Below are 26,029 nucleotides of genomic sequence, written 5' to 3' on the forward strand. Positions count from 1 at the left end.
ATGCCTTACTATACTATGACATTTTTATGCCTTATTATACTATGACATTTTTATGACATTTTATGCCTTACTATACTATGACATTTTTATGCCTTATTATACTATGACATTTTTATGACATTTCATGCCTTATTATACTATGACGTTTTATGCCTTACAATACTATGACATTTTTTTGCCTTATTATACAATGACATTTTATGCCTTATTATACTATGAAATTTTTATGACATTTTATGTCTTATTATACTATGACATTTTTATGCCTTATTATACTATGACGTTTTTATGCCTTATTATACTATGACATTTTTATGACATTTTATGCCTTACTTTACTATGAGGTTTTATGACATTTTATGCCTTACTATACTATGACATTTTTATGACATTTTATGCCTTACTATACAATGACATTTTATGCCTTACTATACTATGACATTTTTATCTTACTTTACTATGAGGTTTTATGACATTTTATGCCTTACTATACTATGACATTTTTATGACATTTTATGCCTTACTATACAATGACATTTTATGCCTTACTATACTATGACATTTTTATGCCTTACTATACAATGACATTTTAAGGCATAAAAATATCAAAAAATGTCATAGTATAGTAAGGCATAAAAATGTCAAAAAATGTCATAGTATAGTAAGGCATAAAAATATCAAAAAACGTCATAGTATAGTAAGGCAGAAAAATGTCAAAAAATGTCATAGTATAGTAAGGCATAAAAGTATCAAGAATTGTCATAGTATAATAAGGCACATAAACGTCATAGTATAGTAAGGCAGAAAAATGTCATATAAATGTCGTAGTACAGTAAGGGATAAAAATATTTAAAAAATCTCATAGTACAGTAAGGCATAAAAATATCAAGAAATGTCATAGTATAATAAGGCATAAAAATATCATAGTATAGTAAGGCATAAAAAACATCATAGTATAGTAAGGCATAAAAACGTCATTGTATAGTAAGGCATAAAAACATCATAGTATAGTAAGGCATAAAAATGTCAAAAAATGTCATAGTATAGTAAGGCATAAAAATATAAAAAAATGTCATAGTATAGTAAGGCATAAAAATATCAAAAAATATCATAGTATAATAAGGCACAAAAATGTCATAGTATAGTAAGGCATAAAAATGTCAAAAAATGTCATAGTATAGTAAGGCATAAAAATATCAAAAAATGTCATAGTATAGTAAGGCATAAAAATATCAAAAAATATAGTATAATAAGTCATAAAATTATCATAGTACAGTAAGGCATAAAAATATCAAAAAATGTCATAGTATAATAAGGCACAAAATGTCATAAATACGTCATAGTATAATAAGACATTAAAATGTCATAGTATAGTAAGGCACAAAAATATCAAAAAATGTCATAGTATAGTAAGGCATAAAATGTCAAAAAATGTCATAGTATAGTAAGGCATAAAATGTCAAAAAATGTCATAGTATAGTAAGGCATAAAATGTCAAAAAATGTCATAGTATAGTAAGGCATAAAATGTCAAAAAATGTCATAGTATAGTAAGGCATAAAATGTCAAAAAATGTCATAGTATAGTAAGGCATAAAATGTCAAAAAATGTCATAGTATAGTAAGGCATAAAATGTCAAAAAATGTCATAGTATAGTAAGGCATAAAATGTCAAAAAATGTCATAGTATAGTAAGGCATAAAATGTCAAAAAATGTCATAGTATAGTAAGGCATAAAATGTCAAAAAATGTCATAGTATAGTAAGGCATAAAATGTCAAAAAATGTCATAGTATAGTAAGGCATAAAATGTCAAAAAATGTCATAGTATAGTAAGGCATAAAATGTCAAAAAATGTCATAGTATAGTAAGGCATAAAATGTCAAAAAATGTCATAGTATAGTAAGGCATAAAATGTCAAAAAATGTCATAGTATAGTAAGGCATAAAATGTCAAAAAATGTCATAGTATAGTAAGGCATAAAATGTCAAAAAATGTCATAGTATAGTAAGGCATAAAATGTCAAAAAATGTCATAGTATAGTAAGGCATAAAATGTCAAAAAATGTCATAGTATAGTAAGGCATAAAATGTCAAAAAATGTCATAGTATAGTAAGGCATAAAATGTCAAAAAATGTCATAGTATAGTAAGGCATAAAATGTCAAAAAATGTCATAGTATAGTAAGGCATAAAATGTCAAAAAATGTCATAGTATAGTAAGGCATAAAATGTCAAAAAATGTCATAGTATAGTAAGGCATAAAATGTCAAAAAATGTCATAGTATAGTAAGGCATAAAATGTCAAAAAATGTCATAGTATAGTAAGGCATAAAATGTCAAAAAATGTCATAGTATAGTAAGGCATAAAATGTCAAAAAATGTCATAGTATAGTAAGGCATAAAATGTCAAAAAATGTCATAGTATAGTAAGGCATAAAATGTCAAAAAATGTCATAGTATAGTAAGGCATAAAATGTCAAAAAATGTCATAGTATAGTAAGGCATAAAATGTCAAAAAATGTCATAGTATAGTAAGGCATAAAATGTCAAAAAATGTCATAGTATAGTAAGGCATAAAATGTCAAAAAATGTCATAGTATAGTAAGGCATAAAATGTCAAAAAATGTCATAGTATAGTAAGGCATAAAATGTCAAAAAATGTCATAGTATAGTAAGGCATAAAATGTCAAAAAATGTCATAGTATAGTAAGGCATAAAATGTCAAAAAATGTCATAGTATAGTAAGGCATAAAATGTCAAAAAATGTCATAGTATAGTAAGGCATAAAATGTCAAAAAATGTCATAGTATAGTAAGGCATAAAATGTCAAAAAATGTCATAGTATAGTAAGGCATAAAATGTCAAAAAATGTCATAGTATAGTAAGGCATAAAATGTCAAAAAATGTCATAGTATAGTAAGGCATAAAATGTCAAAAAATGTCATAGTATAGTAAGGCATAAAATGTCAAAAAATGTCATAGTATAGTAAGGCATAAAATGTCAAAAAATGTCATAGTATAGTAAGGCATAAAATGTCAAAAAATGTCATAGTATAGTAAGGCATAAAAATATCAAAAAATGTCATAGTATAATAAGGCACAAAATGTCATAAATACGTCATAGTATAATAAGACATTAAAATGTCATAGTATAGTAAGGCACAAAAATATCAAAAAATGTCATAGTATAGTAAGGCATAAAATCGTCATAGTATAGTAAGGCATAAAAATATCAAAAAATGTCATAGTATAATAAGGCACAAAATGTCATAAATACGTCATAGTATAATAAGACATTAAAATGTCATAGTATAGTAAGGCACAAAAATATCAAAAAATGTCATAGTATAGTAAGGCATGAAAACGTCAAAAAAAGTCATGGTACAGTAAGGCATAAAAATATCAAAAAAATATAGTATAGTAAGGAATAGAAACATCTAAAAACATCATAGTATAATAAGGCATAAAATTGTCTTAGTACAGTAAGGCATAAAAACATCAAAAAAAGTCATAGTATAGTAAGGCATAAAAATGTCATAGTATAGTAAGGCATAAAAATGTCAGTACAAAAAGGCATAAAAATATTTTATAATTTCATAGTATAATAAGGCACATAAAGGTCATAGTATAGTAAGGCATAAAAATATCATAGTATAGTAAAGCACAAAACGTCATAAAAATATTATAGTATAGAAAAGCATAAAAATATCATAAAGTGCCTTACTATAACTTTTTCTTATGACTCATTCATGGGGCGGCACGGTGGTAAAGTGGTTAGGCACAAAAAGTCATAATATAGTAAAACATTAGAGTCGCCAAGTAACCTAATTCACATGTCTGTGGACTGCAGGAGGCAGCCGGAGTACCTGGAGAGAACCCACATGGGCACAGGGAGAACATGTAAACTCCACACAGAAAGGCCGCTGGCCCAGGGTTCAAACCAACATTCTCACTGTTCATTGTTTAAGACATAAAAACATCATGGAGTCACCAATTAACCCAATTTGCATGTCTTTAGACTGTGGGAGGAATACCTAGGGATATGAGTTTCTATGCTGTAGTATACTAAGACTTTTGTTATGACTTACAATACTATACACCTATAATTTAAACATACATTTCTATCTTTTATATTTACATATATAATATGAACAAATACTGACAGGCTTTGGGATGGGTATATATTTATGTAACAAAAGTTTATATTATAAACATAGAATAAAATAAAATATTAAAATATTTCCATTAGCTAGACATACAGTATATGTTGATACACACACACACACACACACATACACACACACACACACACACACACAAAGTGACTCACCTGCCCTTTGCGTCCTTGCAGCCAGCGATGTCTGATCCCATCGCCTCCAGCAGCAGAGATGCACAGGACTCGTGATCATTCACCCTGTTCATTCAAACACAAACAGGACGTCACTGATGTCGACTCGTTCAGATCCGACAGTAACAAATGTCTCACCTCTCCTCATTAGTTTTGAAAACAGCAGTGAAGAAAACCTGCAGTAAAAACTGAAGACACTGAAAATGAATAACACTTTAAATAAGTGACTTACACAGCACAGTGCAGAGGGGTGAAGGGGTTCCCGTCAATACAGCGACAACCTTTCTGCTCCAGCAGGACCTCGACACACCCCTCCTGACCTAGAGACACAAAAACACACACACACAGAATCACCAACTGGTATTTAACTCAAGTTAAGTCACGTCTTTATACCAGGCACTGTAAAGTGTATTGTTCTGTAAAATAATAATAAAAAAATTAAATAAAAAGTAAAAATAAATAAATAAATAAATCATGTTCAGACTGAGTTTATCTCTGAGTGTGTGTCAGGGTGTATGTACCATAGTAACAGGCCCAGTGCAGCGGTGTGTATCCGCTTTGGTCCCTCAGCGGCGGCAGGGATGGCGGCTCAGAGCAGGCGATGCTCAGCAGCTCGCTCAGCCAGGAGGCGTGGCCTCGGGCAGCAGCCAGGTGGATGGCCGTACGACCCCGAGAGTCGCCGAGCAAAACCGAGGCTTCCTGCTCCAACAGACACTGAATACACTCCTCCTGACCACACAGCAGCTGGAGAGACGAAGGCGTCACTAATTAACTGCAACTCGTGTATGTTACTTAATTATCAACCTTTTTTATTATTCCATGGACACACTTGCTCCACAGACTTGGGCCAATAACCTTCAATTCAAAGACATCAAGTCTATACTTGTACAATTTCCATAAAAGCAGTACAGAGAAAACCAGCCTCATGCTCACCCCGAGGTGCAGCGCAGTGAGGCCGTGGTTATCGGCCATGTTGACGTTGGCTTCCCTCTCCAGCAGCAGCGACACGGCGTCGACGTGACCTCCAGCCACCGCCAGCATCAGAGGAGTCCTGCGGGCGAGGACAAGGCCGTCAGTGTGAGACAGACGAGACAGGAAGTGAAACAGAGAGGAAAGAGATGATCACTCACTGTCCCTGAGAGTCAGCAGCGTCCACGAGATCTGCAGCCTCTGATTCATCCAGCAGGAGGCGCACACACGTCGTATGACCGTTCATCACTGCAGGCAGAGAGAGAGAGAGAGAGAGAGAGAGAGAGAGAGAGAGAGCAAGAAACAGGGGAGTGATAGAAATGTTTATTAATAGTCGGTGCGATGACACATCGGTTCAGTGAGATTAGATGATGATGATGATTCTGGTGTCACCGCAGCAGAAAGTGGAAAATAAAAACACACATCTTCACCAGCTAACCAGCTCTGATTCACTGATACGAGCAGGAATCAATTATGTCAAAAAGCAAGTTGGTTTCTAGTCCAACTGAAATCACACTTAGTCAAACATAACGTCAAAGTGTTTAATAGTTTATTATATATATTTATTATAAATAAGGGAAACAGCTGCATCTCATGGACCGACACTGTGTTGTTAGTGGCCTTTAATGATCCGCTCCTCAACCACTTTCAGTGTATTTGATTGAGGGGCAAAGGTTACCTGAAGCTATAATCTGAGTCAGACAGGTGAGTGAGCATCTCCCAACGTTACAGTCCTATTCTTTAAGACTGTAATGTTAAGAGATAAATAACCCCTGGTGTCATCTTGAAACAGGAAAGGCGCCCTCCTCAAACACAGTTGGAAGCACTATAGTGTCAAATATTGTCTGTTGTTGCATTAAGATTTCACTTGATGGAAAACGAAGAGGCCTAAACCTGAGTCCATACGTGTCCGCATACTTTTGGCCATATCCACCCAGACATGTGTTGATACCAGATGTTTACAGCGTCAGAGAAACAGAAACCTGAACTCACCTGCCAGGTGCACGGGGGTGCGTCCGTGCTGCGTGTCGGTGGAGCGCGACGACGCCCCCTGGCTGAGGAGGGTGTGAACACAGTCAGCGTGGCCCCGAAGCGCAGCCAGAGCCAGGGGGGTCCTCCCCACCTCGTCCCCCTGGTCCACCTCCCTCTCCCCCTGCAGCAGCACCTCCAGGGCCTGAGCGTGGCCGTGGTACGCCTGCACAAAGACACAGAGACGCTTTATTCAAATATGTAAATATTTACCTCCTGTCACATCGGGGTTGCCCAGGAAACAAAAAGGAAGATTGTTTATTTTACCTGTTTTAATATCAATTCTTGTTTCTTGTGTTAAAATTGATTTTCCTTTTGTTTTTATGTTTATAATGAATTATGTAAAGAACTTTGTGGATGAAATGTGCAACGCAAATAGCAAAATAAAAACTCCTGAACACCCTTTTTTTCTGAAATAAAACAAAAAAAAAGAAAGAAAAAAGTTCATATTTAGAGAAAAGTTTGTGTTTTGGTTCCAAAACTCAGGTGTGTGAGACTCACAGCGAGATGCAGCGGGCTTCTGGCGTTCGGAGATTCAGGGTCGTCATGGTGACAGTCGTCTCTGTGCAGCAGCTGCAGGGTCACAACAAAACACATTGGCGCATTTTTAATCCGAGAGCCTGAACCTGCAGCCTGCTCATAATAAACCTAAAATCAGGCAGTTCCTTTAGTTTCATCTATTGTTGTTGTCATCATTTGTGTATTAGAGCTGCCGTATGTCAGCACGTCTAAAATGAGATACACAAAATAAATGAAAAAGAAAAGAGAAGACGCAGAACATGAAAATCTGAAACTCTGTTTTAAGGAAAGAGAGAAGAGAATGACGATGAAGATTAGGTGACAAGAGGAAGAGATATCACTCACTTTAAAGCAGAAATAACTTAAGAACATGAGTGTTAATGATAAAAATAGAGACTTAAAAATGAACAAAAACAGTAAAAGCTTAAATAAAACATGTAGTTTCATTTCGTCCTGCAGGTTCTGGAGCTTGTTAACCGGCTGTTAACCCTCGTCACTCATTCATCTGCGGTCATTCCTGCTTCAGGGAAACGCCTCCTCAGATTAAAGAGGTTTGTAAACTGGATTTTATTCTCATTTCTTTGCCTTTAGATGATTTTGGGAAAACGAGGCCCTGGAATGTCTTTGCGTGCTGCTGCAGTGAAAATATGATCCGACAACAGATGGAGAAAACGCCTGCAGCTACAGCTACTACTCCAACAACACAACTATTTCCTCCATGTGGCCTTAAGGTCTCACAGCGAGCACACTGACCAGCTCCAGACAGTGCCTGTGTCCGTAGGCGGCGGCGTAGTGGACGGGACTGTAGCCCTGTTTGTCCTTCAGCGACGCCGTCGCTCCGCTCTGAAGCAGAAACTCCAAACATCTGGAACAACAAACAACAAACGCAACGTCTCAGTCATCGTTTAAGACGGCTGCTCACAGCTGACATGAACAGGAGCTGAAGTGTGGAGACAGTGAAACATCTGGGTATTGTAGTTTTCAGCCAATGATACTCAAACAGGAAACTGTGAATTTATTGGGGACTATTTTCAGCAGCGGATTAATCCACCTTCAGTGTCGTAGTGAGTATTCGGGATCATTCTGAGGTTCTCTTTTTTAAAGCTGTGAGCAGCTCCTGGTTTTCCTCTTTGCACTGCATTGTGGGAGGATAGTGTCCGTAAAATTATTATTTTATATGATTATTTTTCATCTTTACATAGTGAAAGGTGAAAAGTAAAATAACACGCTCTGAGATTTGTCAGCTGCTGTTCTACAACTGATCTCGGTGTATAAACTGAATATTTCAGAGCAGCTCCTCAGAGGGTTTAAATAATTAATTAAGTCATCCAGCTGTGCCAGCTGTGTGTAATACTACGCAGGGTTTTGGAGAGGCGTGAGTGTGTCTGCGTCATCGAGTCAGTCTGAGAAAGAGGAAACACGAGTGGAAATAAGTTGTTGAAATGGTGTGGAGTGTTTCTGCTGCACAATCCGCACGTGTCACTGTGTTTCCATTTATTTATCTACATTCATTTATTTATTTATTTAGTTCCTCGTTGTGCGTCTCCGCGGGTTTTCCATGAACAGTCGGTTCTGATGCTGAACTCTGCTGCAGGTTCACGGCAGGTTATTTTTGTTATCTATCAATCTGACGATTATTTTCTTGACTAATTGTTTTATCCATAAAATGTATCAATTATCAAAATAGTATACAGTATATATACTCATCAATAATCAAAATAAGATTCATTGTTTGTCAATCTACTACTTCAATATTTTCCTCTTTATTTATCTGTTTGTTTTCTCTTGAAGTAACTGACACTTTATGAAATCTACTTAATAGGAATTCTTGTAAAGGAGAGTGATGTTTGTTTCTCAGTAGAAACAATAAAAATCAAGTGTTTTTATTTGGTCACTTTTCATGTGTTTAGTTGATGCTCAGCAGCTGTTTAACAGCTGTGTGGAGTGATACTACGCTCCGGTCACAGTGTCATAAATCTCTTCATGTTTCTGTCGGTGTGGACTCACAGCGCTGCCTCTTTCTCTCTCTCCGCCTGAACTCCTTCACTCTCCGGCTCCAGAGCAACACGACGCCTGTGAGGGGAGGTGGACCAGGGAGGGAGGAGAGGGAGGAGAGGGAGGGAGGGAGGAGAGGGAGGGTGAGATAAAAGAGGATAAAAATATTAACAAACACAAACAACAGCGTCTTTTGTGCAGCGGTGCCTCCAAATACCAACAAGTTGAGTGGATAACACGATGCTGCATCATGATCTGCGGAGATGTCGAACCCTGGAGGCTGTGAATGAGTACCATCACCTCAGTGTCACCCCCGGTTACCACGGAAACAGCGAGGTGTGATCCAACAGGTTTCTATATGTGGCAACAGTAGACAGCTACCCAGGAGCAGGTTTCCAGTTTCTGTCCTCGGGTTGTTAAAGTACTTGAACTTAACTTGAGTATTTTCCTTTTCCTGCTACTTTATACTTAAAAATAATATCGTACTTTCTTTTCCAGTACAGCTAAAAGCAGTCGGGGTCACGTGTCTCGTTTCAGAAATGAGTCGTTAGCAGTTCGACTGAAGACACATCTCACATGTTTTCATTTAAAATGTTTGAGGCTCAAACTTTTTTTTTTTCTTTCTCATTAATCATCTCCGACTCATCAGGTGACTCTTCTGTAGGTTGGAAACAGGAATATGTATTATATCCTCTTTAAGTGAAGGATGTGAACACTTCTTCCACCACTGTGTGTCTCCCTGCCCCTCACCTCCTGTCCAGGTCTGAGGCAGCAGCGTAGTGCAGGGGAGAGCGCCCCCACTGGTCGGTGGCGTTGATGGCGGTGCCACAAGCCACCAGAGTCTCCAGACACTGATAGTGACGGCTGGCGGCCGCGTAGTGGAGGGGAGTCCTGGGAAATAAGAGAGAGAGAGAGAGGAAGTCAGACTAACAGATGACCAGGAAAACATTAACTTTAACTCCCTATGTGACGGTTCAACATGTCAACCCAAAACCACGGGCATTAATCCGCTGCTGAAACAGCCTCAACTCCAAAGTCTTCAAGTTCATTTACTGAAATCTTAAATATTTTTTCTTTTTTTCAGTTTTTTCTGTAAAAAGAAATTCACAGATATTTCATTTAATGTCGTTTGTGACCAAAAAAAAGCATCAAATCTTTACATTTTGTAGCTAAAACGACCAAATGTTTGACCTTTTTGCTTGAAAAATGACTGAAATTATTAATTATTCTGATTGGTTAATCCATTCATCCATTCAGCTGCATATCCAGGTCCAGGTCACACTGATTTGATTTATTATATTATTAGAATTTATTGTTATATGCAGCTGAGAAGCATTTAAATATGTGATACAATAATAAATACTTGTAGTTCATATCGTCTCTGCTGGTTTTCCATCACACTTTAATTATTATTATTAATACTCGGGCTGGTATGAAGGTGAAACTGATTTTAAATCTTATTCTATCTGGTATTTAAAAAGTCTTACAAGGTCTTATATTGAACCTGGTGAACCCTGAAGAATCCCTGTGTATTGAAAATGGATTGATCACATGTGGCAAACACCCAACACGTTGTTAAGATCATTATCAATCCAGGCTAATAGCAATGTGAACTAACCTGTAACAGGTATGCTGTGCTACATACCGGTGTGCTGAGTCATGCAAAACGACACATGTAACTGCTCAATAACTATTGAACAGAAATGTCAAACACACACCCTTATACCTACACACACTATGAAGTAGTTGTAAGAAGATACAGGACATTTTTTTAGCGTCTATTAACGGACAGTGTTTGTCAACGGTTGGAACTTTTGCTGCAGAAATATTTTTATGTTATTACAACAGTGTTTCCCTGTATTGTCATTCATTGTCTGTTTATACAGGAGCTTCCACTTATGGGTGTTTCACAGGAGGAGTTATAATTGGTAACATATACTAATAATAAATAAAACTAATACCTAAAAAATATATACAAAATATAACACTATCTTCTTACAGCTACATTATAGTGGGTTATAAACCATTTATTAAATGTTTATATACTGCTTATAAATGCTAAACAGTAAGGCTTAAAGTAGATTGTTGCCATTTAATCTATAAAATGTCAGAAAAGCGTGAAAAATATACCCAAATCAATTTCCAGATCACATGACGATCCCTTTAAATGACTCAAAATGATCCAATTACAATTGTCCGATTACATAAAACTGCAAAAATAAGCAAATCCTCAATTTGAGATTCTTCATGGCTTGAAACACTTTAAAATTATTCAATTATCCAAATTAGTGTCTGTTATGAACGAAAGCGTTACCTGGACAGCAAAGTATTGTCTTACCTGCCGCAGTTGTCTCTCCTGTTGTGGTCTCCTCCACTGCTCAGGAGCAACTTGACACACTCCACATTACTGCACACAGAGAGCAAGGACACACTCAGACACTGTATATTATTATATACCTTATATTATATTATATATAATACTATATATTATATATATTTTTCAAATTATGGCTTTAAAAAAGGACAAAACAACAGAATTTGATCCTTAATAACCCAAAGGAAATCACTAAATTGTACTTTGGTGTTTTGATATAGGTGTTTCTTATTTAATTAGTGGTGGTGTAATTTTGGATTTCAGGATTTTAGAGTGGTTGTATTTACTACAACTATATGTCCTATGATGATGGTTGGTGCTCACCCTCCGGCGGCAGCAGCGTGCAGGCAGGTCCTCCCCAGAGTGTCAGGGGTGTCTATCTGGAAGCCTGCAGACAGGACCGAGTCGTTACACATTATGCTAAACCTCCGACCTGACGAGGGCGGCGCAGGGAGACGGAGGGAGGCCAGACAACAGAGGAGCAGCAGCCACCACAGAGAGAGAGAGAGAGACAGCGAGAGGAGGGAGTGAAGAGAAAGACAGGTGTTAGTGCGACAGGTGAGGGTGGGGGACAGAGAAGGTTAGGTGATGCTGGTGCATGATGCTGGCCATGCATACACAGGTAGACGAATAAACAGCTGGAAACTAAATGTTACAGACAGAAGGACACGTCATCATAGAGACACTCAGTGCAGCAAGCAGCTCAGCTTGAATTCACATTCAGACATTGTTGCAGAGTTTTCCAGGAACCCTTGAAAGTTTTTAAGAATTTAGGAACTGTACCTGCAAGAACTACAGGTGTGCCACACCGTGTTGTTCGTATCATACCAGGATCATTTTTAATGTTTTTAATGTAAAATTTGCCACATCATAGAGAATATTCTTTTTATGATGGTATTTGCTGTAATTGTTTTAATTGCTCTTATTTATTTTATGTAATGGATTTTATTACTTTTATTCTTTACACACATTTAATCAAGATTCAGGTAAATATAATTATGAAGATTGGACCCGTTATTGGCAGATACCCCAAATTAATGTTCACCCCATCATTAGACAGATTAACAGCAACAGCTAAGAATATCTAAATTAGTTTAAAGTTATACTATTAATGATTTTGTAGCTGTAATAATTATTCTTTGAAGTTGGCTAATACACTGCTCACTACTACCACTACAAGTGTGCCTTATTAGCTATTAGCAGGTCCTATTTGCTCATGCTTCGCACATGCTCAGAATGGGATTAAAATCAATAACAGGTCATGTTAAAATAACTCTTCCCCTGATGAAATAAATCCAGTCTGACTTTGGCTTTCTAGCTGTTTGAATGGCCGGGATACAGATACAGTTTTTGATGGCCTCTATCTTTTGTTCCTACGAGGGTGTGTGCAGTTGTTGTACGTCTCTTTGGATGAAAGCATGAACTAAATTAATGTGTTGTAACAGTCACACAAGAGTAAATCACAAAACAACAACAACGACGTCTGTGCTGTTGTTCTGCGCCGTGGCTTTTTAATCCTTCATCGTTACAATTTGCCTAATTCTTCACGGCTCTTCAAAAAAAAAAAAGAAAAGAAGGGACTTTCAGCTCCTGATTTACCAACAGATACAAAAGCCTCGGTCCGCTACTGCTCACAAACAGCCCTGACCAGACGCAACACTGCAGCTGCACAAGGCTCAAGCACATGTAAATGACTTCTTTGTTGTTCGCAACAGCAACTCGGCGGAGCCACATGTGGAGCCCAGTTTCATCCTCCTCCATGCCTCCAGACACAAGTGCCAGGGCCTCGTTAAATTGTCAAAAGGGATCTGGAGCCAGAGAGGACTGTTGTCTTTTTCCCTACTTCACATTTGTTTAATATACCGGCCTTCCCTCTTCTGCACTGGAAAACCCTCTTTAAAAACCCAACAATATATATGTGGGATGAGCGGAAAGACAAATGATTTCATTGCCAAAAGCAACAAGGAAACTTTTCAGATGTAAACAAGATCTTAACTACCAGTGTCAATGCTCTAAGAGGAGGACTCAACAGAATACACTCTTGTCCAGAGGGAGAGTGGTCCCATCAGCGAGTAATTAGACTCAGTGAGGCCTTGTCTGTTTCTGGAACATTGTGACTTGAGTTTGGCCCGAGTTGAATACGTGTGCTTGTGGAGGAATTCACCAGTGGGAGCAAGACAAACAACCGGGCTCAAACCTCCCTGAAAATTACATTCGAAAGATGATGTTAAGGCGAAACAGACTCTGAATCAGCAAATATCCAGGGCAATATCCACATGGTGGAAATGCTAATTCAAGTGCTGTCAGAAATATCAGCCAAGTTGGAATTTTAAGTAAGAAACCCACTGCGTTTAAATTAGTTAATGTTTTAGAAGCACGGCAGTTTCAATTTGATTTACTCACAAAACACTTTGCGGACAAAAACGACACTAGCTAGCTAGCTAATTAAGCTAATGTAAGTTGGTGAAAACATCTCTGGGTGACTCATATTAAAATGTAAATTATCTCTTAAATATGCACATGCAGGTCACATACAGTATAGTTAGCTACATGACGAGGCTAATGCTACATTTTTTAGGCATAACGTTAGCATCCCCAACAGCTCACAATCCATGTAGCTACACAACAACCTTACCATAGAAATTATTATAGCATCAATGTTTGAATGTTCAGTTTTTTCAGGGGAAAGGGGGCAATTCATAATAAAACCTATAAAATGCGTAAAAACCAAACTGCAGTGATGGCGAGTTTAAGCTAGCTGGTAAAATAGCCTTAGCTACTTTTTAGCGTATTTCCTGGAATTGAAAAATCTATTTTGATCTAACCTTCTAACACATCTAACAAGTTAGCAACTGCCTTTTTTAAGACACGTAAAAATCACAAGTGTGGTATTTACTGACGTATTTTATGTCGTAGAATAAAATTTTAAATATCTTGAGCTTGTGTTAACCAGACCTTACGTCACGCATCTAATAAAAAACCCATTTAAAAAAACCCATCAACATCAGGACGAGGGAAACCGAAGTGAAAAAAATGCTAACTTATTTTAACACACTATGAACAGCAGGAGTTGCTACCTCTTAGCTTTAGAAGTGAAGTAAAATTACTACTGTTAGTGGTGAGCTAGTTAGACAGACAAGCTAACAATTGTAGCTTGCATTACAGCAGATAAACAAGGTGTTTAATCCACTCCTTACACTTAAAAACACGTCATTATAGGCAATACAATTCAGCTTCTAAAATAATCATCATCAAATCATCTCCTCTATAAAACAGTTTCAACAAAAACTGAAGGTATCAAAGACAATAAAGGTCAGTACTCTTTTAAGTTAAGGTGTGAATACAAAGAATAAGATGACATAATTTCCAAACCAACACCCTTGATTTATAGCAACCTGGATTAGGAAACTAAATTTACTTTCTACTTCACGATTCACTTTGTGTGCTACCTGAGGACAGCAGCTTCCGGCAGCAGTCGGAGTGAGCGTTCAAAGCAGCCAGGTGGAGAGGGAACATGCCGTGGACTCCTCGCCTTCGGAGAAAAGAAAGTACAGTTTTTTACTAAATGCCTTTTCATTGCAGTAACTTACGGTACAAACTCAACAGGTGAGAAAAACGAACCTTGTGCAGTCTGCCCCACTGGTGATGAGCGTGTTGATGAGGAGTTCATGACCATAGCGGGCAGCAATGTGAAGAGGGGTGTTACCATCTTTGTCCACACTGTCGATCTCCCCACCTGAAATTAAAATGTTGATTCAAAGGGGAGAAAATGCAACAAGGTGTAAATTTAGGAGATCAAGCGTAACGAGGTTTCACCGTTCTGGATGAGGGTCTGGGAGCGAGTGAAGCGTCCGTGAACCGCCGTCATGTGAAGAGGACTCTTCCCGTCCCGACTCTGAAGACGGTGGAGGAGAAATAAAACAGGTGAGCCAGGGAAGTGTAAGGCTGCAACTGACATTAGGTGAGAATTATTTTCTTTTTTGAGTTATTTTTTGGGCAGTTTTTATGCCTTTATGTGATAGGGACAGTGGAGAGGGACAGGAAATACCAGGAGTTGAACCGGGGACCTGCTGCTCAGGGCTCAGTATGTCCATATGGTATGATATTTTCTTTAATAATCGATTGCTTGTTCAGTAAATAAAATGTCAGAACATAATGAAAATGCCCTCATTATTCCCTGAAGTCCGATTTAACCTATTTAAATTACTTTTCTTCAGTCTGATCAACAGTCAAACCCCAAACATGTTGAGTTTACTATCAGAGAAAACTGGGAAACAAGCAAATATCCAGATTTTAGAAGCTGGTACCAGTGATTTTTATTTGGCTTTTTTTGCTTTAAAATAAAAGACTAAACAATTAATCAATTAGCAAAATTGTTTCCAATTAATTTCTTGTCAACCGACTAATCATTCCAGCTGTGCACTGAGTACTGGTTGGTTCCTGGGATGCTTGGGGAACTAATCAAACTGCCATGTACAGTTGGGGACAACAGTGGCACAACAACGAATTTTTGCCTCGGGGTCCTGCAGGAGATTAATCCGGCCATGTCTGTGGTCCATTTAAACATCAATATATTTTACACTGGACCAAAGTGTTGGGCTAACAGCAGAGAGATGAATGAAGAGCTTCCTACAGGGATGCAGTCGTGTGTCGCGTATCCCCTGTAACGACATCCAGGAGGTCTGATACCAGCGTACCTGTACGTTGACGTCAGCCCCGTTGTTGACCAAGAACTCCAGGCAGAGCGCTCCGTGTGTGGAGGCAGCAGCAAAGTGCAGCGGGGTGAAGCCCTTGTTGTTGGGCTGGCTGACGTTGGCGCCGTAATCGATCAGCTCGCTGACGACGGCGTCCTGACCGTTAAAACAGGCCACGTGGAGCGCCGTGTTCCCGAACGCATTGGACTCGTCTATCTGTTGTCAGGGAAAACAAGACCTGGTATTATGGCCGAGGAAAAGCTGTTTGTATCAGCGTTGTTATGAATGAATCAGCAGGAATGAGACAATGAGCGAATGTGTGCATGTACTTTTGTGTGTTTGTGTGTGTGTCCATCTTGTGAATGAGTGCACAATAAGTGCTATTGTGTTCGTCAAACAGGGAGTATGAGTTATTTTCCTGAAGTGTGAAGCAAAGTGAGACTGTGAATAAGTGCGTGTGTCTTTGGGGGAGGGGGCCGGTCTTGTACATCTATCTCTGTTGGGACCAATTTGAATACAGACGGTGGGAGAGAGGACACATTTCTGTAAAGTGAGAACATTTAAGCCTGTCCTCACTTTAGGACAGACTTTAGGGAATGAATTATGTCAACAAGGGTCCTCACAAGTATAAAAAGACAAACATGTGTCATGTATGTGTGTGGTGTGTCCTGACCTCCACAGCCAGGTTGAGCAGGTGTTTGACCACAGCAATCTGTCCGCTGGAGGCCGCCGTGTGGAGGGGAGTGTATCCCCGTTTGTCTTTACAGCTGATCTCCGCCCCCTGACTCACCAGCAGACAAACCACATCCAGATGACCTGCAGGGGGCGCACCAGAGAGCAGTTCACAAACCATGGGAGAAAAGAAAGACTCAGGCTGTTTGACGGACAAAATCATGTTTCTGCCTTATGTTACAGACAGAAATAAAAACCTGTGTTTGTACTTCAATCACGAATCATGATGGAGATAATTTCGAACAGTTCACTTGATTGATTTATTGGCATATTGGCATATATTTTTAGCTAATCTTAGCACACCACCAAAAGAGTATACTGCTTTGGTTTATGTCAGTGCTCAAACTAACAACTTTTTTCACTCTGAACAGCTCTTTAATAAAAATTTTGACATTTTGCTGAAAAAAAAAAAGAAGTCACAGAAGATTAAAACTAAAGACTCTTAAGGCTAAAATGAAAAATGTCAGTCACAATTAAATTAAAGTCGAAGTTAATGGCATTAGATTGTTTGTTTAGTGTCAGACAAAAACAAAAAAGCAGCTAATTCTTACATTGAATATTGAAATATTACTTAAGCTATTAACTATCAAAATTGGTGCCAATTAGTTTTCTGTTGATTATTCATTTCAGTTGTTTTATGGGCAGAATGTTTATATATATATTTGAAACTTTTATTTATAATTCAATTATTTTTGTTATTTCGGTGTGGTTATTTAAGGTGATTGTGTTTAATAATTTAATTTACCCAAGTTACTCAACTTTGTTTGCTTTAGTCTTTGTATGTACTTAACGCCCGTTTCATTCTGTCATGTTAAATTATGACTATCACCTCCTGTGTTATGTTCTGTCTTATTTCATTTGGTGTAAAAAAACAAAACAAAAAAAAAAACCTCACACCACTCAAGCGCTAATGAATAGGTTCTTCTGGTATTAGGTGACTCAGAATGAGCCACTGATTCATTTTCCCCAACACATCTGCTTCCAGGAAATAAAAGGCATGATGTGTGATATGCTTTTAACCAACTCAAGTCTTTGTCTCGTACCCATGAAAGCTGCCCAGTGCAGCGCCCGGCCGTCCTTCTTATCAAAGGCATTGATGTTGGCTCCTTTAGTGAGGAGGAGGTTTACCATCTGACACAGAGAGACAGAGAGAGAGGGGGGAGGTAATATAAGAGATATATATTAGTGTTTGAATGTTTATATGTGTGCAGAAGACATAGTATGTGTGAGCATAAAGATAAATGCGAGGATGTTTGTGCGTGGGGGTGATGGTCTTTATATAACAGCATTGTAAATACGTCTCATCACTTGGCTCCGTTCTTGCATAAACACTCTGGAGAGACTGTCAGGCCAAAATAGAGGAGCTGTCCATTCAGCTCGGCTTTAGAAAATCTGCCGCCTCTCATTGTTAATTTTAGATTCAGCACATTTGTGAATGATACTATCTAAGACGAGGAGCGTTTCAAAATGAACAGCCCACTTAATAACCCCGGTGATACAGCTGCACTCGCCCACCTGTTTCCTTCAACACGAGCCACTCAACCGAAATAACACAAAGGACGGTTACATCACAGCCTGTTTATTGGTGAGATGCACCAATATGAGAGCAAAGAGAGAGGACACCGTGCTGAAGGAAATGATGCAAATCATTTCCTTTTACTGACAAAAACACTGGATGTCGGGAGTTGGGCCGCAGTACCTCGGTGTGGCCGTTGAGGGCAGCGTGGTGCAGGGCGGTGCGTCCGCCGCGGTCCGACACGTTGACACTACTCAGCAGCGGGATGATGACCTCGGCGCATCGCAGCGCGTTATTGGCCGCAGCGACGTGCAGCGGCGTCTGCCAGTTCTTGTCTCGGGCGTTCACGTCAGCCGAGTGGCGGATCAGAACTCGCACCGCCTCCTGAGGAAGACAGTCAGAGAGAGGGTGTGTTTTTATAGATAAATAACTTATGTGCTATTTTCATTTTCAGATCTTTGTATTGATAAATACATTCTTGTATTCAGAGAACTAATGACAACATTATATGTATGATGGGTTACAGGGACCTCGTCTCCTTCAGTATCACAACGTTGCTAACTGTCACACTTCTTACTCCTTAAGAGAGGAGGCTCTGAGCCTCTCTTCTGATTGGCTGAGTGTTTTCTGAGTTATCAAATCAAAATATAGCAGATTTCGGGTAAAACACTCCAAATCCTGCAAGTTTGGATGGTGGGTCCAGGTGGGCGGGGCTTGGTGACTGCTTTGTTGTGACATCACAAAGTTCCAGAAGTCCTGACGGCTGGTTTTAAGGCTCAGTTTCTGAATACAGGCTGTGTGCATTTCTCTGTGGACTGAGGCTTTGATACTTTCACAGTATTAATATAGAAGCTAGACCTGATCTATAATCACACTACACATGGACACAGACCTTTACACTGGAGGAGACCTTTAAATTATTTATATCTTCAGATGTTGCCATCGTTTTGCCTATAGTTTGTACATATGCACATTTACTTTGGTGAAAAGATGCTACAGGGAGTCTTTACATTTGCTAAACAATGAAAATCACAGTAATGTAAATGAATGAATTGCAGACACAGCCTTAGACTATAATCACCCATTCACAACAACATTCCTTCACATATAAGACCCTGCATGTACTGTATATAAAACCTTGGCCACACCACTATAATTCCTCCTCCAGTTACTCAGCCATGTTGAATTACCTGTTTGGACCCCCGGAGTGATGTTGCTGAATAATTGCTTTGACCCGCATTCATGAAGCTCACAAAGACAATGATGTCCTACGTAGTCTGAGAACAGTATGTAGAAGAGCAGGGAGGGAGAGGCTGCTAAAAAATGATGACTGTGTGTTGTCTGTCTGTTTTCAGGTAAACATCGCAATCTCCTTGACACCTGTGTCCCAGTGAGGATCTCTCATTGCGCTGCTTGAGCTGCTGTTGTTTTGGGAGGAAGAAAGGATTGGACACAGTCGGTGTGTGTGTGTGTGTGTGTGTGTGTGTGTGTGTGTGTGTGTGTGTGTGTGTTCTCACTTCGCTGCGAGATGCCACGGCGCGATGGAGAGGGGTGAGCCACATATTATCTTTGGCGTTGACCCGTGCCCCTGCAGAGTGGAAAGAGGAGGGATAAACATGGCTGAAAGAATGTTTTAACGCCAAAGAGAGTGAAAACAACTGAAAAACACCAACATGTTGACATATTAGACGGTCTGTTTTAAATTCTCATACCAACAACAGCCCTGAAGGAGTTGAAACACTTTAATTTCTCGCATTTTTGATACTAAATATAAGTATATAAGATTTTATACATTTTGTTTGTGAATCCAAACCTTGATAAAGCTTATTTCTTTGTGCGATAGAGCTCCACTGTTAAATAAAATGGATATGGTAACATTTCAATAAACCACATTCATAGATTAATGTGTTGTGTGGCATGCCATCCATTGTAGCTGTGGCATGGTTATTCATTACCACCACATTCACTCTAGTTTATTTTGAATCAATCTCACACAGACCTTCCTGCTGCCATAAATACTCACTATAACACCACATGTGTTATCCGTGGCTGAAAATAGTCCCAAACAAATGCAGTATTTACTCCTGGCTGAGTAATGTTTGCTACCAACTACAGTGACCAACTGTTTGGGGAGATTATTTATCCTCTGGAAAAAAAAAGAAAGTATATATTTGTGACCCTTTATTTAAGATTCTCATGGGAGTTTTGACAATAAAAAAAATACAGAAGGAATGTAAGCAATGTGACGTCATATGTAATGATGACAGGGAGTCTCCGTTCTTTAAAAACCATCAGATGTCCAGGCTCTTTCTAAACAAAAGCTTTGGAAAATAAAAGAACTGAAAGAAAAACATCTGCAAACTGTAAAGAGGTGAACAGCTAAAGACATTATGAGGAGGAAGCGGAGAGAAAGAAGAGGCTGAGTTTACCGGAGAGGATGAGGAGCTCGGTGATCTCGGCATCACCCAGGAAGGCCGCTGCGTGCAGCGGAGTGCGCTTCTCTGTATCCTGGAGGAGGAAGTCAGTCAGTTGGTACTCGCTTGTAATAACATGGAGACACAGTCAGGTTTCAAGCTTGACCAGCAGCTGCTCTGAAGGTACTGAGGTTTAGGAGTGGGGCTGGGAAGAAGCTTTTATTGCTTTTATCATTTATTATGATTATTTATTTATCCTTTATTTGAGTAAAAGTAGCAATAGCAGTGTAGAAATACTCTGTTACAAAGTCCTGCATTAAAAATTTTACTTTCGAAAAGAACATCTAGTATCAGCATCATAATATTATATTATTGGATTGTTATTTTTAATATGTTAAAAAGTGTATATCACTGTAATAATTTTAAAGCTGGTAAAGCTGGTGGTAATTTAAATTACTTTATATACTGCTGCGTAGCTTGTGGATGATTTTCCCCCAGAATCAATTAAGTATTATCTTATGTTAACCTCTAATAAAACATCATAATTTATTAGTTTATTATAGTTTATATTATTAGCCTACGTCTCTAAAAATAAATGTAGTGTAGAAAGTAGAATATTTATCCTGAAAGTTTTACCAATACCTAAAGCAAACCACTTAAAGACTCCCCCATTTTCAAACATTTTTCCTACAATAAGCTACAAACTCAAATGAAAGACAACTCAGGAGCATATCAGGCAAGATATGAATGGAAAGGTTAACATCGAAAAAACATCGCATTCGGTACCAATTCAAAAACATATTGAGGTTCCAGATAAACGTCTGCAAAGCACTGCAGAGTCCGGCGCTCTCACACACACAGCTGTCTGGGATGTTACATGTTAGTAATCCATGAGTACAAGAGGCCGAAACAGTGGAGGCTGTGATATCAGCTCAGAGATGATGAGCTGAGGATCAGTGACAGGACTGTCAGTGTCAACACGGCCATTGTTCCTCTCAGTGACCACACACACACTCATTCTCATTTTTGTCCCTTGTGGGGTCCACCAGTTGTTTGATGACTTGTGAGGACCAACTGTTCTAGTGGTAAAACATGGCTGAAAAAGAGTCAAGTAAGATGACGATAATTCAAATTAATTATCTAAACGCCTGTTGTACCAAATCAGTTTTTTGGCCACTAGCGAGGACACCCCCTGTTTTCAGCACTTGTGGGGGCCCGCCTTAATGGTCCATGAACTTGGACGACTCGTATCCCAATTACCATTTACGAATAATAAAATAATTTAAAATATGAGAAACGACAAAACAAACCATTATCTGTTTTTTCTTGATGTGATTATAAATGGAAATTTGGAACTGAAATGCCTGTGTGGAAATCATCTTTCTCAATTGTGCGTTTGTTTTTTTTGGTGTGACCCGGAAGTTGTAAATAGTATTTATGGTGAACTGCAACTAATGTTCCTGACTTCCTCGTACGCTGCAAGTGGCATAACTATTTACAACTTCACACCAAATGACACACCAAAAAAAAAAAAAAACTAATCAACACAAAATTGAGAAAGATGATTTCAACACAGGTATTTCAATTCACGATTTCCATTTATAAATCACATCAAGAAAAAATACATAACAGTTCGTTTGGTCGTTTTCCGTTTTTTATTATCAAAACAAAAAATGGGAAATGGGTAATTTTGTTTTTTGTTTCCCTATTTCTATACGATAATCGGGGAAACAAGCTGTTTCCATTCATCGGCTGCCAAGCACACACACCGTTAACATACACTGCTCTAGCTTTCAGCACCTGTGGGGTCCTCTTTCACACACATCTTGTTTTTAATATTTGTTAAGTCCACCTTCACACGCACACACACATCTGTTTTTAATGATCGTGGGGTCCACCTTCTCATTACTTGTGAGGTCCTTCTTGATACACTTCTTGTTTTCAGCACCTGTGGGGTCCCCCTTCACACAGTACTAGTTTGTAATACTTGTGAGGACCACACACACATACACACATACAGAGAATTTCAATGACCACCCTACATGTCCATGAGACCGGGCTGAGTGCAGCCTCTCCAACAAAAACACATCTAAAGTGGACAATGACGCTGACATGGGAGCATTCAACACAGGAAATCCATACGAATACATCAGAGGTTAGCAGGACAGCAGACCAGTCCACATGATGCGCTGCCCCGGTGCAAACATGTGTTATAAATCTGTACCCACATGAGCCGATGTAAATAAACAAATGCTCTGAACTTTTGCTTTACTGACTCCTGACCTGCGGCCCCTCCTCCCCTCACCCTTGGATACTGGCCTCTACCGGAAGTGGGGGCTGAAGCTGGAGCTTCAGCTTCCTAACAGCTGATTCTGAGCTCAGACACGGGCGGAAAATACCAACTTTTAATCTGCAAATTGACCCGGATCTGCATCATAATATATACGATGCTGAGTTTTAATGAATACCTCAATCCTAATAATGTGAAAATTATAAATGATGGAAAGCCAATGGAAATGGTCTGATAGATTTCTATCAAACTAAGAAAGGGACTTTGCTTGTTCACATCACAGTTCAGGAGTTCAAGAGCTGTGTGACCTCACCAGAGCATTGATGTCTTCAGACTTGTATATGAGCATGCGGATCTCCTCAGGGTCTCCACTGAAGATCGCCTGGATGAGAGGAGGCTGGGGAGAAAGAGAGGAGAGAGCGGAGAGAGACATTCAGCAACACATGACCAGAGGCGACATGTCATAACACGCAAGTGCACATGATCAATTTAAACAGTCAGTGAACGGATCAAAGCAAAATGACGTGACGAAACGACATTTTAGGGGGAATATTTCCTGGACGTTACACAAGAGGAGACCGAGAGTGATCCTTCCCACGATATGGAAAACTGACTCTGTGTGTGTGTGTGTGTGTGTGTGTGTGTGTGTGTGTGTGTGTGTAGGAACAGCTGCTTGACTTTAAGCTGCTGTGTTTATAAAAGATGGAGTGAAGAGGGCTACTATGAGCATGAAGGGACTATGAGAAAATGGGTCCTGGGCACATACATAGTGACTGACTGTGGTTGCTTTGCATCTATATTAAGTTGTTTTACCTCTCTTTGTGCTCATTTGGCATCCCTTTCATTCATTTTGTGTCTCATTGTGGGTGTTTTGTGTGTATTTGTGGGAGTTTTGAGTCAATATTTAGTTTTAATGTGTCTCTTCATGGTCTTTTTACATCTCTTTGTGGATGTTTTGTGTCTCTTTGTGCTCATTTGGCATCCCTTTTTGTCTTTTTGCATCTCTTTATGCGTGTTTTGTGTCTCTTTGTGGTCTTTTTGTGTATCTTTTTAGTTGTTTTGCATCTTTGTGATTATTTTGCATCTATTTTTACCCATTTTTTTTGTCTTTGTAGTCATATTGTGTCTAATCTTACTTGTATTGTGCTCATTTTGCATCCCTTTGTGGGTGTTTTGAGTTTTCTTTTAATTGCTTGCGTCTCTTGACAGTCACTTGATTGGCACTTCATACAGAGTCTCTGGACCAGAGACTTTCTGATCCCTTGGACCCTTGGAGCTACAAGACTCTAATCTACACTGTATACAAAAGTGTTCTTCATTATCAAGAGGATGTTTTAAAACTTGGCTCACTTCATACATGACTGACGAATCTGTTGCCAAACAGAGAAACTATTGTTGTAGAAAATCCTTTGTAGATACAGATCACAAAATAAAACGTCTGTGCGGAGAGGAAGCTTTAATGAAGGGCATTGTGTTGGAGGTCGTGTCTCTGAAGCCCTTATTTTCTTTCATGGATCACAGATACGAGGTAAATAGAGGCTCTAGAAACACACACAGCAGTTAAGAGGTTTTGAGGAACGGAGGCAGTGCAGCTCGACATGAGGGTCGCCAACAACATGTCAGTGACTTAAAGGACCACACAAGCAAACATCATGTGGACTTTATATTAAAGCTCACAATGTTTAAGTGTTTTGAATTAGTTTTTCCAGGCAATCGCAGATTTTCATTCAATTCTGACTGAAATGAAAATCAGAAAGCAGATGTTTGAAACTTGCATCACCCATTACAGCTGCTTCATTAAAGTGTGATATATTAGTGTATGTTTCAGTGGGCAGTTCTGAGTAGCACACCAGTGCTGGAGTTTGGCATTTGGTCTCTCTCTTTTTAACAAAACATAAACTGGTAATTGATTTTAAAACAATATAGAACTTAACATCTGGCAGTGAGTAGCGCTGGATGATACAACTGAAAATGCTTTCAAGGTATCATTAAGGATATTTTCGGAAATCAATTTATATCACGTCACTGCAAATGCATCGCATGAGTGTGAGGCTGCAAATAAGAATTACTTTCATTATCGATTCATCTGCTGATTGGTTTGTCAATGTTTAACTTCCCACAGCTCAAGCTGACGTCTTTAAATGTGTCGCTTTGTCCGACCATCAGTCCAAAACTGAAAGATGTTCAGTTCAGTGTCATGTACGACAATAAAAGGATAAAATCCTCACATTTGAGAAACTGGAAATGACTGAATGAATAGTACAATCATATCATCACAATACAATTTTAATTTAATCAAAGATCATATTGAGTTATTCCGCTGCTTTATCAAAAAGGCTTTAAAACACATGATTTACAAAATGTCCAGCTGTCATGTAAAGTGCGTAGTGAATAGTAAACGGGAGAAAACATGCAAAAAAATCACTGCTATGGTCTTTTAACACCAACTGATCATCTATATTGATTATTTCAACATAAACTGTTAATGTCAGAGCCTCTCCAGAGACATCAAAGCAGGCTGTAGGTTACATGTGCTACTGATTAATCACATTAAGCAGCGGCAGACCTCACTTCACTTCCTGTGTGTTTCTGCCACCTCCTGCCTCACTTCCTGTTGCACAGTCTCTCCTTCTGAGAAACAAGAGAGAGGAACCGCAGAGCAGCGTTTCACTTCTGCTTTAAAAAACAGAGAACAAAATGATACCACTTCCTCATCTGAACTTTTTTTCTCCCTTTGAATTTAACTTTAATGCCACATCATCACATCATCTCACTCCTAGGTAACCATTGAGGCAGGCAGGTGTTGTTTCAGATATTTGTCTCTGGATTTTGCTACCGATACTATTTTTATAACTTTCTTCCCTCAGTGTGAAACTTTTGCTCCACAAAAACACTTTTTCTTTATTTCATAAAACAAGATGAAGTGTTGTTTCATGTTGTCTTAGTTTTGCTTGTGTAAAATATAAAATAAGCAAATTTGTCTGACCGAGGAAAAAACACGACTGGGTATTATTTCAAACTTGGAGTTACTCCTCCCTGCCAAGAAATAGTCCGATATATAACCACCGTAAAATGTTAAATTGTCAATTTGACATTTTATTTGTGTACAGAATAAAGTATTAATCAATTAGCTTTAGAGGTGATAGTAGGC

At 38.6% G+C, this 26,029-nt stretch overlaps 1 protein-coding gene across 1 annotated transcript in view; it reads right to left on the bottom strand.

The window, feature by feature from the left end:
- The window catches only part of ankrd44 (ankyrin repeat domain 44), a 41,824-nt gene that overhangs the window by 7,465 nt on the left and 8,330 nt on the right, over positions 1 to 26,029 (bottom strand). The window contains exons 2-23 of the mRNA XM_022740247.1: positions 23,192 to 23,275; positions 20,604 to 20,682; positions 19,692 to 19,762; positions 18,358 to 18,558; positions 17,702 to 17,789; positions 16,600 to 16,742; positions 15,930 to 16,142; positions 15,049 to 15,127; positions 14,854 to 14,968; positions 14,682 to 14,764; positions 11,557 to 11,665; positions 11,197 to 11,265; positions 9,609 to 9,749; positions 8,871 to 8,936; positions 7,617 to 7,728; positions 6,846 to 6,917; positions 6,309 to 6,510; positions 5,477 to 5,564; positions 5,280 to 5,397; positions 4,868 to 5,090; positions 4,579 to 4,666; positions 4,329 to 4,412 (exon numbers count right to left, since the gene is read on the bottom strand). Coding sequence (XP_022595968.1) covers positions 4,329 to 4,412; positions 4,579 to 4,666; positions 4,868 to 5,090; positions 5,280 to 5,397; positions 5,477 to 5,564; positions 6,309 to 6,510; positions 6,846 to 6,917; positions 7,617 to 7,728; positions 8,871 to 8,936; positions 9,609 to 9,749; positions 11,197 to 11,265; positions 11,557 to 11,665; positions 14,682 to 14,764; positions 14,854 to 14,968; positions 15,049 to 15,127; positions 15,930 to 16,142; positions 16,600 to 16,742; positions 17,702 to 17,789; positions 18,358 to 18,558; positions 19,692 to 19,762; positions 20,604 to 20,682; positions 23,192 to 23,275 — 2,528 coding nt within the window. The remainder of the gene's footprint in view (positions 1 to 4,328; positions 4,413 to 4,578; positions 4,667 to 4,867; positions 5,091 to 5,279; positions 5,398 to 5,476; positions 5,565 to 6,308; positions 6,511 to 6,845; positions 6,918 to 7,616; positions 7,729 to 8,870; positions 8,937 to 9,608; positions 9,750 to 11,196; positions 11,266 to 11,556; positions 11,666 to 14,681; positions 14,765 to 14,853; positions 14,969 to 15,048; positions 15,128 to 15,929; positions 16,143 to 16,599; positions 16,743 to 17,701; positions 17,790 to 18,357; positions 18,559 to 19,691; positions 19,763 to 20,603; positions 20,683 to 23,191; positions 23,276 to 26,029) is intronic.

This window comes from Seriola dumerili, unplaced genomic scaffold (genome assembly GCF_002260705.1).
Source record: "Seriola dumerili isolate Sdu_G_001 unplaced genomic scaffold, Sdu_1.0 BDQW01000052.1, whole genome shotgun sequence".
NCBI lineage: Eukaryota > Metazoa > Chordata > Actinopteri > Carangiformes > Carangidae > Seriola > Seriola dumerili.